Consider the following 17,500-nt stretch of genomic DNA (forward strand, 5'->3'; position numbering starts at 1 on the left):
AGTGGTAGTAGCAGTAGCGGTAGTAGTAGTAGTAGTAGTAGTAGTAGTAGTAGTAGCGGTAGTAGTAGTAGTAGTAGTAGTGGTAGTAGCAGTAGTAGTAGTAGTAGTAGTGGTAGTAGCAGTAGCGGTAGTAGTAGTAGTAGTAGTAGTAGTAGTAGCGGTAGTAGTAGTAGTAGTAGTAGTAGTAGTAGTGGTAGTAGCAGTAGAGGTAGTAGTGGTAGTAGCAGTAGCGGTAGTAGTAGTAGTAGTAGTAGTAGTAGTAGTAGTAGTGGTAGTAGTGGTAGTAGTAGTAGTAGTAGTGGTAGTAGTGGTAGTAGCAGTAGTAGTAGTAGTAGTAGTAGTAGTAGCAGTAGCGGTAGTAGTAGTAGTAGTAGTAGTAGTAGTAGTAGTAGCGGTAGTAGTAGTAGTAGTGGTAGTAGCAGTAGAGGTAGTAGTGGTAGTAGCAGTAGCGGTAGTAGTAGTAGTAGTAGTAGTGTTAGTAGTGGTAGTGGTAGTAGTAGTAGTAGTAGTAGTGGTAGTAGTGGTAGTAGTAGTAGTAGTAGTGGTAGTAGCAGTAGCGGTAGTAGTAGTAGTAGTAGTAGTAGTAGTAGTAGTAGTAGTGGTAGTAGCAGTAGCGGTAGTAGTAGTAGTAGTAGTAGTAGTAGTAGTAGTAGTAGTGGTGGTAGTAGCAGTAGCGGTAGTAGTAGTAGTAGTAGTAGTAGTAGCGGTAGTAGTAGTAGCGGTAGTAGTAGTAGTAGTAGTAGTAGTAGTAGTAGTAGTAGTAGTGGTAGTAGCAGTAGCGGTAGTAGTAGTAGTAGTAGTAGTAGTAGTAGTAGTAGTAGTAGTAGTAGTGGTAGTAGCAGTAGTAGTAGTAGTAGTAGTAGTAGTAGTAGTAGTAGTAGTAGTAGTAGTAGTAGTAGTAGTAGTAGTAGTGGTAGTAGCAGTAGCGGTAGTAGTAGTAGTAGTAGTAGTAGTAGTAGCGGTAGTAGTAGTGGTAGTAGCAGTAGAGGTAGTAGTGGTGGTAGTAGTAGTAGTAACAGTAGCAGTACTACAGTAGTAGTAGTAGCAGTACTAGTACCTGACGGTGTCGTACTTCCAGCCCTCCCCCTCGCTGCAGTAGGGGTCCAGTCCTTCGCGGTAGAACAGAGCTTTGTGTTCACTCAGAGCCCAGACGACTCCTCCACTGACACACACCTGACTGAAGACACAGGGAGAGTCCACCTTCACGGAGCGAGCACAGGGCCGGTCCACGCTGAGACCTGGAGGACACGGAGACAACCGTTACTATGGCAACAGCACACAGGAAGACATCCGTCATCTCCCCCTCCGGCTCCTCCTGACGGGTTAGATAATCCTCCACAGGGACGTGTTCACGTGGTCCTGGATGTCTTGGTGATCCTGGATGTGTTGGTGGTCCTGGATGTGGTGGTGGTCCTGGATGTCTTGGTGGTCCTGGATGTGGTAGTGGTCCTGGATGTGGTAGTGGTCCTGGAGGTGGTGGTGGTCCTGGTCTTGGTGACCCAGGTAAAGACTACTGGTACTTCCATTGAGATAATCATGTTTTAGAACTACAATTCCCATCATGCTTTTGGAGATGCTAGCATAAAGCCTGTATTCTATATGAGACAGACAGTGAGACAGACAGTGAGACAGGTGGACAGTTACCTGTCTGCAGGTAGAGGTCTCCGTTGGTCCTGATGATCCAGGCCGAGTCGTCACTCAGAGCCACGAAGGCTGTTTGCTCCACAGCTTTGTACCAGTGACGTCTTCCTTTAACGGACACTTTGGCACAAGCAAACGCCGTCATGCTCTTCTGCTCCACCTTCCACAGCAGGTTACCTGATGGAGGTAGCAACAGTTAGCATCCTGCTAATGCTACATACACCTGGAACCAGCAGGTTACCTGATGGAGGTAGCAACAGTTAGCATCCTGCTAATGCTACATACACCTGTACACAGCAGCTCACCTGAGGGTGACAACGCCACCTGGTGGACGTTGTCTTCAAAGCGCTGCCAGTTGAGCCCAGTTTCAGGCAGACCGCTGCAAAACAGTCCTCCTTTAAAGTCCAGACACCACACATACCTGAAACACACATGTCACCTGTAAGACAACTGTCAGTCACCTGTAAGACACATTGTGATGGAATTTTCCATCAATTCCTCTCTTATTGGTAGAAAGGTCAGAGTGTTTGTCAGAGTGTCCCTCTGTTGACATTATTGGGTTGGAGTCCTGTCTAGAGGAGCCACCGTTATCTGTACAGCTGTGCCTGTAGTGGAGACCGTAGAGCCAGTCGCTAGGGCAACCAGGGTCAGAGATGCCAGAGGAATGAAGTAAGTCAAAACATGATAAGGGGTAAGACACTGAGCACCAGGGAGGAAGGGCAGAGTTGGGAGGCCTTCACGCAGAGAGCACCTCAATGTGGAGACCTGACAATTGCTCCTTGATCAAGCTTCAATAAACCTTCTTTGTAAGACATCATCAGCTCCGGGACCTCTTCCTTCCTAAGTTAACTTGTGTATCAATTATTCCATCACACACATTACCTGAACATACAGGCCATACTTTAGTCACCTGAGAGTCCACTGACCACCCACCTGTCAGTCACCTGCAGGCTCAGTATTCCACATCCTGGTCCCGAGTATCCCATCCAGCTCTCTGCCAACTACAAAGAGGCAAAATAGAAGAGTAAAGACAAAACAAGTTTCCTGACAGACTCACCTGGTCAGGTTTGTGTTTGTCTCACCTGGTCAGGTTTGTGTGTCTCACCTGGTCAGGTTTGTGTTTGTCTCACCTGGTCAGGTTTGTGTGTCTCACCTGGTCAGGTTTATGTGTCTCACCTGGTCAGGTTTGTTAGTGTCTCACCTGGTCAGGTTTGTGTCTCACCTGGTCAGGTTTATGTGTCTCACCTGGTCAGGTTTATGTGTCACACCTGGTCAGGTTTGTTAGTGTCTCACCTGGTCAGGTTTGTGTGTCTCACCTGGTCAGGTTTATGTGTCACACCAGGTCAGGTTTATGTGTCTCACCTGGTCAGGTTTGTTAGTGTCTCACCTGGTCAGGTTTATGTGTCTCACCTGGTCAGGTTTGTTAGTGTCTCACCTGGTCAGGTTTGTGTGTCTCACCTGGTCAGGTTTATGTGTCTCACCTGGTCAGGTTTGTTAGTGTCTCACCTGGTCAGGTTTATGTGTCTCACCTGGTCAGGTCTGTGTGTCTCACCTGGTCAGGTTTATGTGTCACACCAGGTCAGGTTTATGTGTCTCACCTGGTCAGGTTTGTTAGTGTCTCACCTGGTCAGGTTTATGTGTCTCACCTGGTCAGGTTTGTTAGTGTCTCACCTGGTCAGGTTTATGTGTCTCACCTGGTCAGGTTTGTTAGTGTCTCACCTGGTCAGGTTTATGTGTCACACCAGGTCAGGTTTATGTGTCTCACCTGGTCAGGTTTATGTGTCTCACCTGGTCAGGTTTGTTAGTGTCTCACCTGGTCAGGTTTATGTGTCTCACCTGGTCAGGTTTGTTAGTGTCTCACCTGGTCAGGTTTGTTAGTGTCTCACCTGGTCAGGTTTGTGTGTCTCACCTGGTCAGGTTTATGTGTCACACCAGGTCAGGTTTATGTGTCTCACCTGGTCAGGTTTGTTAGTGTCTCACCTGGTCAGGTTTATGTGTCTCACCTGGTCAGGTTTGTTAGTGTCTCACCTGGTCAGGTTTGTTAGTGTCTCACCTGGTCAGGTTTATGTGTCTCACCTGGTCAGGTTTGTGTGTCTCACCTGGTCAGGTTTATGTGTCACACCAGGTCAGGTTTATGTGTCTCACCTGGTCAGGTTTGTTAGTGTCTCACCTGGTCAGGTTTATGTGTCTCACCTGGTCAGGTTTGTTAGTGTCTCACCTGGTCAGGTTTGTGTGTCTCACCTGGTCAGGTTTATGTGTCTCACCTGGTCAGGTTTATGTGTCACACCTGGTCAGGTTTATGTGTCACACCTGGTCAGGTTTGTTAGTGTCTCACCTGGTCAGGTTTGTTAGTCTCTCACCTGGTCAGGTTTATGTGTCTCACCAGGTCAGGTTTGTGTTTGTCTCACCTGGTCATGGTTTGTGTTTGTCTCAACTGGTCAGGTTTATGTGTCTCACCTGGTCAGGTTTATGTGTCTCACCTGGTCAGGTTTATGTGTCTCACCTGGTCAGGTCTGTGTGTCTCACTTGGTCAGGTCTGTGTGTCTCACCTGGTCAGGTTTGTGTGTCTCACCTGGTCAGGTTTGTGTTTGTCTCACCTGGTCAGGTTTATGTGTCTCACCTGGTCAGGTTTGTGTTTGTCTCACCTGGTCATGGTTTGTGTTTGTCTCAACTGGTCAGGTTTATGTGTCTCACCTGGTCAGGTTTATGTGTCTCACCTGGTCAGGTTTATGTGTCTCACCTGGTCAGGTCTGTGTGTCTCACTTGGTCAGGTCTGTGTGTCTCACCTGGTCAGTTCTGTGTTTGTCTCACCTGGTCAGGTTTGTGTGTCTCACCTGGTCAGTTCTGTGTTTGTCTCACCTGGTCAGGTTTGTGTGTCTCACCTGGTCAGGTTTGTGTGTGTCTCTGCTGGTCAGGTTTATGTGTCTCACCTGGTCAGGTTTATGTGTCTCACCTGGTCAGGTTTGTGTGTCTCACCTGGTCAGGTTTGTGTGTGTCTCACCTGGTCAGGTTTGTGTGTGTCTCACCTGGTCAGGTTTGTGTATGTCTCTGTCCTGAGCGTCCTGGTCCATCAGTCGGTCTGTTGTCTTCTCTGTCTGATCAGATGGACAGTTGAGGACGTCCTCACCGCTGCCAGAAAGGAGCAGACTGTGACAGTAGAAGTCTCCGTCTTCATCACTGGACATACTGGGTTTTCTGTCCAGATTGGACACAGTGGAGTAAAACATCTGGTCTGACAGACCAGGAGGGGGCGCCAGGTCCTCATCCTGTCAGCAAACACAGAGGAAACAGTTGTAGAGGTCTGGGGACTATTTGTAGAGGTCTGGGGACTAGTTGTAGAGGTCTGGGGACTAGTTGTAGAGGTCTGGGGACTATTTGTAGAGGTCTGGGGACTATTTGTAGAGGTCTGGGGACTATTTGTAGAGGTCTGGGGACTAGTTGTAGAGGTCTGGGGACTAGTTGTAGAGGTCTGGGGACTAGTTGTAGAGGTCTGGGGACTATTTGTAGAGGTCTGGGGACTAGTTGTAGAGGTCTGAGGACTAGTTGTAGAGGTCTGAGGACTAGTTGTAGAGGTCTAGGGACTATTTGTAGAGGTCTGGGGACTATATGTAGAGGTCTAGGGACTATTTGTAGAGGTCTAGGGACTAGTTGTAGAGGTCTGGGGACTATATGTAGAGGTCTGGGGACTATATGTAGAGGTCTGGGGACTAGTTGTAGAGGTCTAGGGACTATTTGTAGAGGTCTGGGGACTATATGTAGAGGTCTGGGGACTATTTGTAGAGGTCTAGGGACTATTTGTAGAGGTCTAGGGACTATTTGTAGAGGTCTGGGGACTAGTTGTAGAGGTCTGGGGACTATTTGTAGAGGTCTGGGGACTAAATATAGAGGTCTAGGGACTATTTGTAGAGGTCTGGGGACTATTTGTAGAGGTCTAGGGACTATTTGTAGAGGTCTGGGGACTAGTTATAGAGGTCTGGGGACTAGTTGTAGAGGTCTAGGGACTATATGTAGAGGTCTGGGGACTAGTTGTAGAGGTCTAGGGACTAGTTGTAGAGGTCTGGGGACTAGTTGTAGAGGTCTGGGGACTAGTTGTAGAGGTCTGGGGACTAGTTGTAGAGGTCTGGGGACTATTTGTAGAGGTCTGGGGACTATATGTAGAGGTCTAGGGACTATTTGTAGAGGTCTGGGGACTATATGTAGAGGTCTAGGGACTATTTGTAGAGGTCTGGGGACTAGTTGTAGAAGTCTGAGGACTAGTTGTAGAGGTCTGGGGACTAGTTGTAGAGGTCTGGGGACTAGTTGTAGAAGTCTGAGGACTAGTTGAAGAGGTCTGGGGACTAGTTGTAGAGGTCTGGGGAATAGTTGCAGAGGTCTGGGGACTAGTTGTAGAAGTCTGAGGACTAGTTGAAGAGGTCTGGGGACTAGTTGTAGAGGTCTGGGGACTAGTTGTAGAGGTCTGGGGAATAGTTGCAGAGGTCTGGGGACTAGTTGTAGAGGTCTAGGGAATAGTTGCAGAGGTCTGGGGACTAGTTGTAGAAGTCTGAGGACTAGTTGAAGAGGTCTGGGGACTAGTTGTAGAGGTCTGGGGACTAGTTGAAGAGGTCTAGGGACTAGTTGTAGAGGTCTGGGGACTAGTTGTAGAAGTCTGAGGACTAGTTGAAGAGGTCTGGGGACTAGTTGTAGAGGTCTGGGGACTATTTGTAGAGGTCTGGGGACTAGTTGTAGAGGTCTAGGGACTATTTGAAGAGGTCTAGGGACTAGTTGAAGAGGTTTAGGGACTAGTTGTAGAGGTCTGGGGACTAGTTGTAGAGGTCTGGGGACTAGTTGAAGAGGTCTAGGGACTAGTTGAAGAGGTTTAGGGACTAGTTGTAGAGGTCTGGGGACTAGTTGAAGAGGTCTAGGGACTAGTTGAAGAGGTTTAGGGACTAGTTTGGGACTAGTTGAAGAGGTCTAGGGACTATTTGTAGAGGTCTGGGGACTAGTTGTAGAGGTCTAGGGACTATTTGTAGAGGTCTGGGGACTATATGTAGAGGTCTGGGGACTAGTTGTAGAGGTCTAGGGACTAGTTGTAGAGGTCTGGGGACTAGTTGTAGAGGTCTGGGGACTAGTTGTAGAGGTCTGGGGACTATATGTAGAGGTCTAGGGACTATTTGTAGAGGTCTGTGGACTATTTGTAGAGGTCTAGGGACTATTTGTAGAGGTCTGGGGACTATTTGTAGAGGTCTAGGGACTATTTGTAGAGGTCTAGGGACTATTTGTAGAGGTCTGGGGACTATTTGTAGAGGTCTAGGGACTATTTGTAGAGGTCTAGGGACTCTTTGTAGAGGTCTGGGGACTATTTGTAGAGGTCTAGGGACTATTTGTAGAGGTCTGGGGACTATTTGTAGAGGTCTGGGGACTAGTTGTAGAGGTCTGGGGACTAGTTGAAGAGGTCTAGGGACTATTTTTTGAGGTCTAGGGACTATTTGTAGAGGTCTGGGGACTAGTTGTAGAGGTCTGGGGACTATTTGTAGAGGTCTAGGGACTATTTGTAGAGGTCTGGGGACTAGTTGTAGAAGTCTGAGGACTAGTTGTAGAGGTCTGGGGACTAGTTGTAGAGGTCTGGGGACTAGTTGTAGAAGTCTGAGGACTAGTTGAAGAGGTCTGGGGACTAGTTGTAGAGGTCTAGGGAATAGTTGCAGAGGTCTGGGGACTAGTTGTAGAAGTCTGAGGACTAGTTGAAGAGGTCTGGGGACTAGTTGTAGAAGTCTGAGGACTAGTTGAAGAGGTCTGGGGACTAGTTGTAGAGGTCTGGGGAATAGTTGCAGAGGTCTGGGGACTAGTTGTAGAGGTCTAGGGAATAGTTGCAGAGGTCTGGGGACTAGTTGTAGAAGTCTGAGGACTAGTTGAAGAGGTCTGGGGACTAGTTGTAGAGGTCTGGGGACTAGTTGAAGAGGTCTAGGGACTAGTTGAAGAGGTTTAGGGACTAGTTTGGGACTAGTTGAAGAGGTCTAGGGACTATTTGTAGAGGTCTGGGGACTAGTTGTAGAGGTCTGGGGACTAGTTGAAGAGGTCTAGGGACTAGTTGAAGAGGTTTAGGGACTAGTTGTAGAGGTCTGGGGACTAGTTGAAGAGGTCTAGGGACTAGTTGAAGAGGTTTAGGGACTAGTTTGGGACTAGTTGAAGAGGTCTAGGGACTATTTGTAGAGGTCTGGGGACTAGTTGTAGAGGTCTAGGGACTATTTGTAGAGGTCTGGGGACTAGTTGTAGAGGTCTAGGGACTATTTGTAAAGGTCTGGGGACTAGTTGTAGAGGTCTAGGGACTATTTGTAGAGGTCTAGGGACTATTTGTAGAGGTCTTGGGACTAGTTGTAGAGGTCTAGGGACTATTTGTAGAGGTCTGGGGACTAGTTGTAGAGGTCTAGGGACTATTTGTAGAGGTCTGGGGACTATTTTTAGAGGTCTGGGGACTATTTGTAGAGGTCTGGGGACTATTTTTAGAGGTCTGGGGACTAGTTATAGAGGTCTGGGGACTAGTTGTAGAGGTCTAGGGACTATATGTAGAGGTCTGGGGACTAGTTGTAGAGGTCTAGGGACTAGTTGTAGAGGTCTGGGGACTAGTTGTAGAGGTCTGGGGACTAGTTGTAGAGGTCTGGGGACTATTTGTAGAGGTCTGGGGACTATATGTAGAGGTCTAGGGACTATTTGTAGAGGTCTGGGGACTATTTGTAGAGGTCTAGGGACTATTTGTAGAGGTCTGGGGACTATTTGTAGAGGTCTAGGGACTATTTGTAGAGGTCTAGGGACTAGTTGTAGAGGTCTGAGGACTAGTTGTAGAAGTCTGAGGACTAGTTGTAGAGGTCTGGGGACTAGTTGTAGAGGTCTGGGGACTAGTTGTAGAGGTCTGGGGACTAGTTGTAGAGGTCTGGGGACTAGTTGTAGAAGTCTGAGGACTAGTTGTAGAGGTCTGGGGACTAGTTGTAGAGGTCTGGGGACTAGTTGTAGAAGTCTGAGGACTAGTTGAAGAGGTCTGGGGACTAGTTGTAGAGGTCTAGGGACTATTTGTAGAGGTCTAGGGACTATTTGTAGAGGTCTGGGGACTAGTTGTAGAGGTCTAGGGACTATTTGTAGAGGTCTAGGGACTATTTGTAGAGGTCTGGGGACTATTTGTAGAGGTCTAGGGACTATTTGTAGAGGTCTAGGGACTATTTGTAGAGGTCTGGGGACTAGTTGTAGAGGTCTGGGGACTATTTGTAGAGGTCTGGGGACTAGTTGTAGAGGTCTGGGGACTATTTGTAGAGGTCTGGGGACTATTTGTAGAGGTCTGGGGACTATTTGCAGACGTCTGGGGACTAGTTGGGGACTAGTTGTAGAGGTCTAGGGACTAGTTGTAGAGGTCTGAGGACTAGTTGTAGAAGTCTGGGGACTATTTGTAGAGGTCTGGGGACTATATGTAGAGGTCTAGGGACTATTTGTAGAGGTCTGGGGACTATTTGTAGAGGTCTAGGGACTATTTGTAGAGGTCTAGGGACTATTTGTAGAGGTCTAGGGACTATTTGTAGAGGTCTAGGGACTATTTGTAGAGGTCTAGGGACTATTTGTAGAGGTCTGGGGACTATTTGTAGAGGTCTGGGGACTATTTGTAGAGGTCTAGGGACTATTTGTAGAGGTCTGGGGACTATTTGTAGAGGTCTAGGGACTATTTGTAGAGGTCTGGGGACTATTTGTAGAGATCTAGGGACTATTTGTAGAGGTCTGGGGACTATTTCTAGAGGTCTAGGGACTATTTGTAGAGGTCTAGGGACTATTTGTAGAGGTCTGGGGACTAGTTGTAGAGGTCTGGGGACTATTTGTAGAGGTCTGGGGACTAGTTGTAGAGGTCTGGGGACTAGTTGTAGAGGTCTAGGGACTATTTGTAGAGGTCTGGGGACTATTTGTAGAGGTCTGGGGACTATTTGTAGAGGTCTGGGGACTATTTGTAGAGGTCTAGGGACTATTTGTAGAGGTCTGGGGACTATTTGTAGAGGTCTAGGGACTATTTGTAGAGGTCTAGGGACTAGTTGTAGAGGTCTGAGGACTAGTTGTAGAAGTCTGAGGACTAGTTGTAGAGGTCTGGGGACTAGTTGTAGAGGTCTGGGGACTAGTTGTAGAGGTCTGGGGACTAGTTGTAGAGGTCTGGGGACTAGTTGTAGAAGTCTGAGGACTAGTTGTAGAGGTCTGGGGACTAGTTGTAGAGGTCTGGGGACTATTTGTAGAGGTCTAGGGACTATTTGTAGAGGTCTAGGGACTATTTGTAGAGGTCTGGGGACTAGTTGTAGAGGTCTGGGGACTATTTGTAGAGGTCTAGGGACTATTTGTAGAGGTCTAGGGACTATTTGTAGAGGTCTGGGGACTAGTTGTAGAGGTCTGGGGACTATTTGTAGAGGTCTGGGGACTAGTTGTAGAGGTCTGGGGACTATTTGTAGAGGTCTGGGGACTATTTGTAGAGGTCTGGGGACTATTTGCAGACGTCTGGGGACTAGTTGGGGACTAGTTGTAGAGGTCTAGGGACTAGTTGTAGAGGTCTGAGGACTAGTTGTAGAAGTCTGGGGACTATTTGTAGAGGTCTGGGGACTATATGTAGAGGTCTAGGGACTATTTGTAGAGGTCTGGGGACTATTTGTAGAGGTCTAGGGACTATTTGTAGAGGTCTAGGGACTATTTGTAGAGGTCTAGGGACTATTTGTAGAGGTCTAGGGACTATTTGTAGAGGTCTAGGGACTATTTGTAGAGGTCTGGGGACTATTTGTAGAGGTCTGGGGACTATTTGTAGAGGTCTGGGGACTATTTGTAGAGGTCTAGGGACTATTTGTAGAGGTCTGGGGACTATTTGTAGAGGTCTAGGGACTATTTGTAGAGGTCTGGGGACTATTTGTAGAGGTCTAGGGACTATTTGTAGAGGTCTGGGGACTATTTCTAGAGGTCTAGGGACTATTTGTAGAGGTCTAGGGACTATTTGTAGAGGTCTGGGGACTAGTTGTAGAGGTCTGGGGACTATTTGTAGAGGTCTGGGGACTAGTTGTAGAGGTCTGGGGACTAGTTGTAGAGGTCTAAGGACTATTTGTAGAGGTCTGGGGACTATTTGTAGAGGTCTGGGGACTATTTGTAGAGGTCTGGGGACTATTTGCAGACGTCTGGGGACTAGTTGGGGACTAGTTGTAGAGGTCTAGGGACTAGTTGTAGAGGTCTGAGGACTAGTTGTAGAAGTCTGAGGACTAGTTGTAGAGGTCTGGGGACTAGTTGTAGAGGTCTGGGGACTAGTTGTAGAGGTCTGGGGACTAGTTGTAGAGGTCTGGGGACTAGTTGTAGAAGTCTGAGGACTAGTTGTAGAGGTCTGGGGACTAGTTGTAGAGGTCTGGGGACTAGTTGTAGAAGTCTGAGGACTAGTTGAAGAGGTCTGGGGACTAGTTGTAGAGGTCTGGGGACTAGTTGTAGAAGTCTGAGGACTAGTTGAAGAGGTCTGGGGACTAGTTGTAGAGGTCTGGGGACTAGTTGAAGAGGTCTAGGGACTAGTTGAAGAGGTTTAGGGACTAGTTTGGGACTAGTTGAAGAGGTCTAGGGACTATTTGTAGAGGTCTGGGGACTAGTTGTAGAGGTCTGGGGACTAGTTGAAGAGGTCTAGGGACTAGTTGAAGAGGTTTAGGGACTAGTTGTAGAGGTCTGGGGACTAGTTGAAGAGGTCTAGGGACTAGTTGAAGAGGTTTAGGGACTAGTTTGGGACTAGTTGAAGAGGTCTAGGGACTATTTGTAGAGGTCTGGGGACTAGTTGTAGAGGTCTAGGGACTATTTGTAGAGGTCTGGGGACTAGTTGTAGAGGTCTAGGGACTATTTGTAGAGGTCTGGGGACTAGTTGTAGAGGTCTAGGGACTATTTGTAGAGGTCTAGGGACTATTTGTAGAGGTCTAGGGACTAGTTGTAGAGGTCTAGGGACTATTTGTAGAGGTCTGGGGACTAGTTGTAGAGGTCTAGGGACTAGTTGTAGAGGTCTGGGGACTAGTTGTAGAGGTCTGGGGACTAGTTGTAGAGGTCTAGGGACTATTTGTAGAGGTCTGGGGACTAGTTGTAGAGGTCTAGGGACTATTTGTAGAGGTCTGGGGACTATTTTTAGAGGTCTGGGGACTATTTGTAGAGGTCTGGGGACTAGTTGTAGAGGTCTAGGGACTATTTGTAGAGGTCTAGGGACTATTTGTAGAGGTCTGGGGACTAGTTGTAGAGGTCTAGGGACTATTTGTAGAGGTCTGGGGACTAGTTGTAGAGGTCTAGGGACTATTTTTAGAGGTCTGGGGACTATTTTTAGAGGTCTGGGGACTAGTTATAGAGGTCTGGGGACTAGTTGTAGAGGTCTAGGGACTATATGTAGAGGTTTGGGGACTAGTTGTAGAGGTCTAGGGACTAGTTGTAGAGGTCTGGGGACTAGTTGTAGAGGTCTGGGGACTAGTTGTAGAGGTCTGGGGACTAGTTGTAGAGGTCTGGGGACTAGTTGAAGAGGTCTAGGGACTAGTTGAAGAGGTCTAGGGACTAGTTGCAGAGGTTTAGGGACTAGTTGGGGACTAGTTACTGAGGACTAGGGACTAGTCTCAGAGGTCTAACTGGCCTGATCTTCACAGGTATTTAGACCGCGGGGGGAACCTGGCTTGGACCTGTCCTCAGAGACCTGATAGTCACACGTGTTTATATTCATGTCCAGAACAGGGTTAGGGTTAGGGACCTCCAGCATCATCACCTCCTCCTTCTCTTCTGGTCCAATCAGAGGGCTCAGAAACTCATCCTCCTGCTCCTCCATTGGCTGCTGCTCCCGTCTGTCCTCCTCCTCGGTGTTGTGCATGTAGGAGAAGGTGCACTCCAGCAGCAGATCCACGTTCGGGGTCGGGGGGACGACCTCTGCATCTGCACCGGGACCAGAGGCTTTCCGCCGGTTCTCCAGACCCTGGAGGAGCAGGGAGCCTGGAGGGAGCAGGGAGCTGGGACAAGAACACAAGGATGAGACAGACAGCTCAGTGGGGAGCAGGACACGAGGATGAGACACTGGTCTTGAGTTACTAACCCAGACTCCACCTCCACCCCTGCCTCCTGTGAGTCCGTCAGAGAGTCCTGGATCTGAAGGTCCAGACCGATGAGGGAGGCTCCGTCACTCAGAGGAGTTCCACTTCCACCGTCGCTACAGCTGCCGTCCTGGACTACAAACATGGAGTCTGAACAGCTGCTCTCAGAGAGGCGGTTCCCACTGCTGCTGTCTGAGGACGGAGACACGGAGACGACAGAGACAGTGAGACAGTGAGACAGTGAGACAGTGAGACACAGAGACAGACAGACAGGGACAGTGAGACGACAGAGACAGTGAGACGACAGAGACAGAGAGACAGACGCAGTGAGACACAGACGCAGTGAGACACAGAGACAGTGAGACACAGAGACAGTGAGACACAGAGACAGTGAGACGACAGAGACAGTGAGACGACAGAGACAGTGAGACACAGAGACAGTGAGAGACAGAGACAGTGAGACACAGGGACAGTGAGACACAGAGACAGAGAGACAGAGAGACAGTGAGACAGTGAGACAGTGAGACACAGAGACAGTGAGACACAGAGACAGTGAGACACAGAGACAGTGAGACACAGAGACAGAGAGACAGAGAGACAGAGACAGTGAGACAGAGAGACAGAGAGACAGAGACAGTGAGACACAGAGACACAGAGACAGTGAGACGACAGTGAGACAGTGAGACACAGAGACAGTGAGACACAGAGACAGAGAGACAGAGACAGTGAGACAGTGAGACAGTGAGACACAGAGACAGTGAGACACAGAGACAGTGAGACACAGAGACAGTGAGACACAGAGACAGAGAGACAGAGAGACAGAGACAGTGAGACAGAGAGACAGAGAGACAGAGACAGTGAGACACAGAGACACAGAGACAGTGAGACACAGAGACAGTGAGACACAGAGACAGAGAGACAGAGAGACAGAGACAGTGAGACAGTGAGACAGTGAGACACAGAGACAGAGAGACACAGAGACAGTGAGACACAGAGACAGAGAGACAGAGAGACAGAGACAGTGAGACAGACGCAGTGAGACACAGACGCAATGAGACACAGAGACAGTGAGACACAGAGACAGTGAGACACAGAGACAGTGAGACAGTGAGACACAGAGACAGTGAGACAGAGAGACAGAGACAGTGAGACAGTGAGACAGTGAGACAGAGACAGTGAGACACAGAGACAGTGAGACAGTGAGACACAGAGACAGTGAGACAGAGAGACAGAGACAGTGAGACACAGAGACAGTGAGACACAGAGACAGAGACAGTGAGACAGTGAGACAGTGAGACAGAGACAGTGAGACACAGAGACAGTGAGACAGAGAAACAGAGACAGTGAGACGACAGAGACAGTGAGACAGACGCAGTGAGACACAGACGCAATGAGACACAGAGACAGTGAGACACAGAGACAGTGAGACACAGAGACAGTGAGACACAGAGACAGTGAGACAGAGACAGTGAGACACAGAGACAGAGACAGTGAGACACAGAGACACAGAGACAGTGAGACACAGAGACAGTGAGACACAGAGACAGTGAGACACAGAGACAGTGAGACACAGAGACAGTGAGACAGAGACAGTGAGACACAGAGACAGAGACAGTGAGACAGTGAGAAACAGAGACAGAGAGACACAGAGACAGTGTGACACAGAGACAGTGAGACACAGAGACAGAGACAGAGACAGTGAGACACAGAGACAGTGAGACACAGAGACAGAGACAGAGACAGTGAGACAGAGACAGTGAGACACAGACAGTGAGACACAGAGACAGAGAGACACAGAGACAGAGAGACACAGAGACAGAGAGACACAGAGACAGAGAGACACAGAGACAGTGAGACACAGAGACAGTGAGACACAGAGACAGAGACACAGAGACAGTGAGACACAGAGACAGTGAGACAGAGACAGTGAGACACAGAGACAGTGAGACACAGAGACAGTGAGACAGAGAGACATAGACAGTGAGACACAGAGACAGTGAGACACAGAGACAGTGAGACAGAGACAGTGAGACACAGAGACAGTGAGACACAGAGACAGTGAGACAGAGAGACATAGACAGTGAGACACAGAGACAGTGAGACAGAGACAGTGAGACACAGAGACAGAGACAGTGAGACACAGAGACAGTAAAGACACAGAGACAGTGAGACAGAGAGACAGTGAGACACAGAGACAGTGAGACACAGACAGTGAGACACAGAGACAGTGAGACACAGAGACAGTGAGACACAGAGACAGTGAGACACAGAGACAGTGAGACAGAGACAGTGAGACACAGAGACAGAGACAGTGAGACAGTGAGAAACAGAGACAGAGAGACACAGAGACAGTGTGACACAGAGACAGAGACAGTGAGACAGTGAGAAACAGAGACAGAGAGACACAGAGACAGAGAGACACAGAGACAGTGAGACACAGAGACAGAGACAGTGAGACAGAGACAGTGAGACACAGACAGTGAGACACAGAGACAGAGAGACACAGAGACAGAGAGACACAGAGACAGAGAGACACAGAGACAGAGAGACACAGAGACAGTGAGACACAGAGACAGTGAGACAGAGACAGTGAGACACAGAGACAGTGAGACAGAGAGACATAGACAGTGAGACACAGAGACAGTGAGACACAGAGACAGTGAGACAGAGACAGTGAGACACAGAGACAGTGAGACAGAGAGACATAGACAGTGAGACACAGAGACAGTGAGACACAGAGACAGTGAGACAGAGACAGTGAGACACAGAGACAGTGAGACACAGAGACAGTGAGACACAGAGACAGTGAGACAGAGACAGTGAGACACAGAGACAGTGAGACACAGAGACAGTGAGACACAGAGACAGTGAGACAGAGAGACATAGACAGTGAGACACAGAGACAGTGAGACAGAGACAGTGAGACACAGAGACAGAGACAGTGAGACACAGAGACAGTAAAGACACAGAGACAGTGAGACAGAGAGACAGTGAGACACAGAGACAGTGAGACACAGACAGTGAGACACAGAGACAGTGAGACACAGAGACAGTGAGACACAGAGACAGTGAGACACAGAGACAGTGAGACACAGAGACAGTGAGACAGTGAGACACAGAGACAGTGAGACACAGAGACAGTGAGACAGAGACAGTGAGACACAGAGACAGTGAGACGACAGAGACAGTGAGACACAGAGACAGTGAGACACAGAGACAGTGAGACACAGAGACAGTGAGACAGTGAGACAGTGAGACACAGAGACAGTGAGACAGTGAGACAGTGAGACACAGAGACAGTGAGACAGTGAGACAGTGAGACAGTGAGACACAGAGACAGTGAGACAGTGAGACAGTGAGACACAGAGACAGTGAGACAGTGAGACACAGAGACAGTGAGACAGTGAGACAGTGAGACAGTGAGACACAGAGACAGTGAGACAATGAGACAGTGAAATACAGACAGTGAGACAGAGACAGAGAGACAGACGCAGTGAGACACAGAGACAGTGAGACACAGAGACAGTGAGACAGAGACAGAGACAGTGAGACACAGAGACAGTGAGACGACAGAGACAGTGAAACACAGAGACAGAGAGACAGTGAGACACAGAGACAGTGAGACGACAGAGACAGTGAGACACAGAGACAGAGAGACAGAGAGACAGAGAGACAGTGTGACAGAGACACAGAGACAGTGAGACAGTGAGACACAGAGACAGTGAGACAGAGACACAGAGACAGTGAGACACAGAGACAGTGAGACAGAGACACAGAGACAGTGAGACAGTGAGACACAGAGACAGTGAGACACAGAGACAGTGAGACGACAGAGACAGTGAAACACAGAGACAGAGAGACAGAGAGACAGTGAGACACAGAGACAGTGAGACGACAGAGACAGTGAAACACAGAGACAGAGAGACAGAGAGACAGTGTGACACAGAGACAGTGTGACACAGAGACAGTGAGACACAGAGACAGTGAGACACAGAGACAGTGAGACACAGAGACAGTGAGACAGTGAGACAGTGAGACACAGAGACAGTGAGACACAGAAACAGTGAGACACAGAGACAGAGACAGTGAGACACAGAGACAGTGAGACAGAGACAGTGAGACAGAGACAGTGAGACAGAGACAGTGAGACACAGAGACAGTGAGACAGAGACAGTGAGACAGAGACAGTGAGACAGAGACAGTGAGACAGAGACAGTGAGACACAGAGACAGAGACAGTGAGACACAGAGACAGTGAGACAGAGACAGTGAGACACAGAGACAGTGAGACAGTGAGACAGTGAGACACAGAGACAGTGAGACAGTGAGACACAGAGACAGTGAGACACAGAGACAGTGAGACAGTGAGACAGTGAGACACAGAGACAGTGAGACAGTGAGACAGTGAGACAGTGAGACAGTGAGACAGTGAGACAGTGAGACAGTGCAGGGTGTCTACAGCCTTGCCTTGTCGTCTCCTCCTCTTCTTCACTCTGATGGCCTTCACCACCAGCTCCTGCTGCAGCCCGTCCTGACACAGGGGGGCGCTGTAGCGTCTGGAGCTCAGGTCACAGGAAGCGGTCACCGGCGTGTTTCCGTGGAGACCGTCCCAGGAAGTGACGGAGCTGCTGCGGCTACGAGAGCTGCTGGTGAACAAACCGGATTGGCGGCCGAGCGGGTCCGTGACCTGGACAGACAGGAACAGGTGAGTTCACCAGAGTCCACCAGGTAGACCAGGTAGACCAGAAGACGGCTGCCATTCACCTCCAGCTGCTCCTCCTCTGCCTCCTCCACCTCCTC

The 17,500-nt window shown here is 49.0% G+C and overlaps 1 protein-coding gene across 5 annotated transcripts in view; it reads right to left on the bottom strand.

Annotated features, from left to right (window-relative positions):
* The window catches only part of LOC141763676 (tectonin beta-propeller repeat-containing protein 2-like), a 59,453-nt gene that overhangs the window by 23,377 nt on the left and 18,576 nt on the right, over nucleotides 1–17,500 (bottom strand). For all 5 annotated transcript variants that reach the window (XM_074628243.1, XM_074628242.1, XM_074628241.1 and 2 more), the window contains 9 exons: nucleotides 17,465–17,500; nucleotides 17,168–17,387; nucleotides 12,704–12,893; nucleotides 12,383–12,620; nucleotides 4,668–4,907; nucleotides 2,575–2,642; nucleotides 1,947–2,062; nucleotides 1,645–1,818; nucleotides 1,058–1,238 (listed from right to left, as the gene is read on the bottom strand). The exon at nucleotides 17,465–17,500 is cut by the window's right edge and continues 176 nt beyond it. In XM_074628243.1, the coding sequence (XP_074484344.1) occupies nucleotides 1,058–1,238; nucleotides 1,645–1,818; nucleotides 1,947–2,062; nucleotides 2,575–2,642; nucleotides 4,668–4,907; nucleotides 12,383–12,620; nucleotides 12,704–12,893; nucleotides 17,168–17,387; nucleotides 17,465–17,500 (1,463 nt within the window). The remainder of the gene's footprint in view (nucleotides 1–1,057; nucleotides 1,239–1,644; nucleotides 1,819–1,946; nucleotides 2,063–2,574; nucleotides 2,643–4,667; nucleotides 4,908–12,382; nucleotides 12,621–12,703; nucleotides 12,894–17,167; nucleotides 17,388–17,464) is intronic.

This window comes from Sebastes fasciatus, unplaced genomic scaffold, assembly GCF_043250625.1.
Source record: "Sebastes fasciatus isolate fSebFas1 unplaced genomic scaffold, fSebFas1.pri Scaffold_25, whole genome shotgun sequence".
Taxonomy (NCBI): Eukaryota; Metazoa; Chordata; class Actinopteri; order Perciformes; family Sebastidae; genus Sebastes; species Sebastes fasciatus.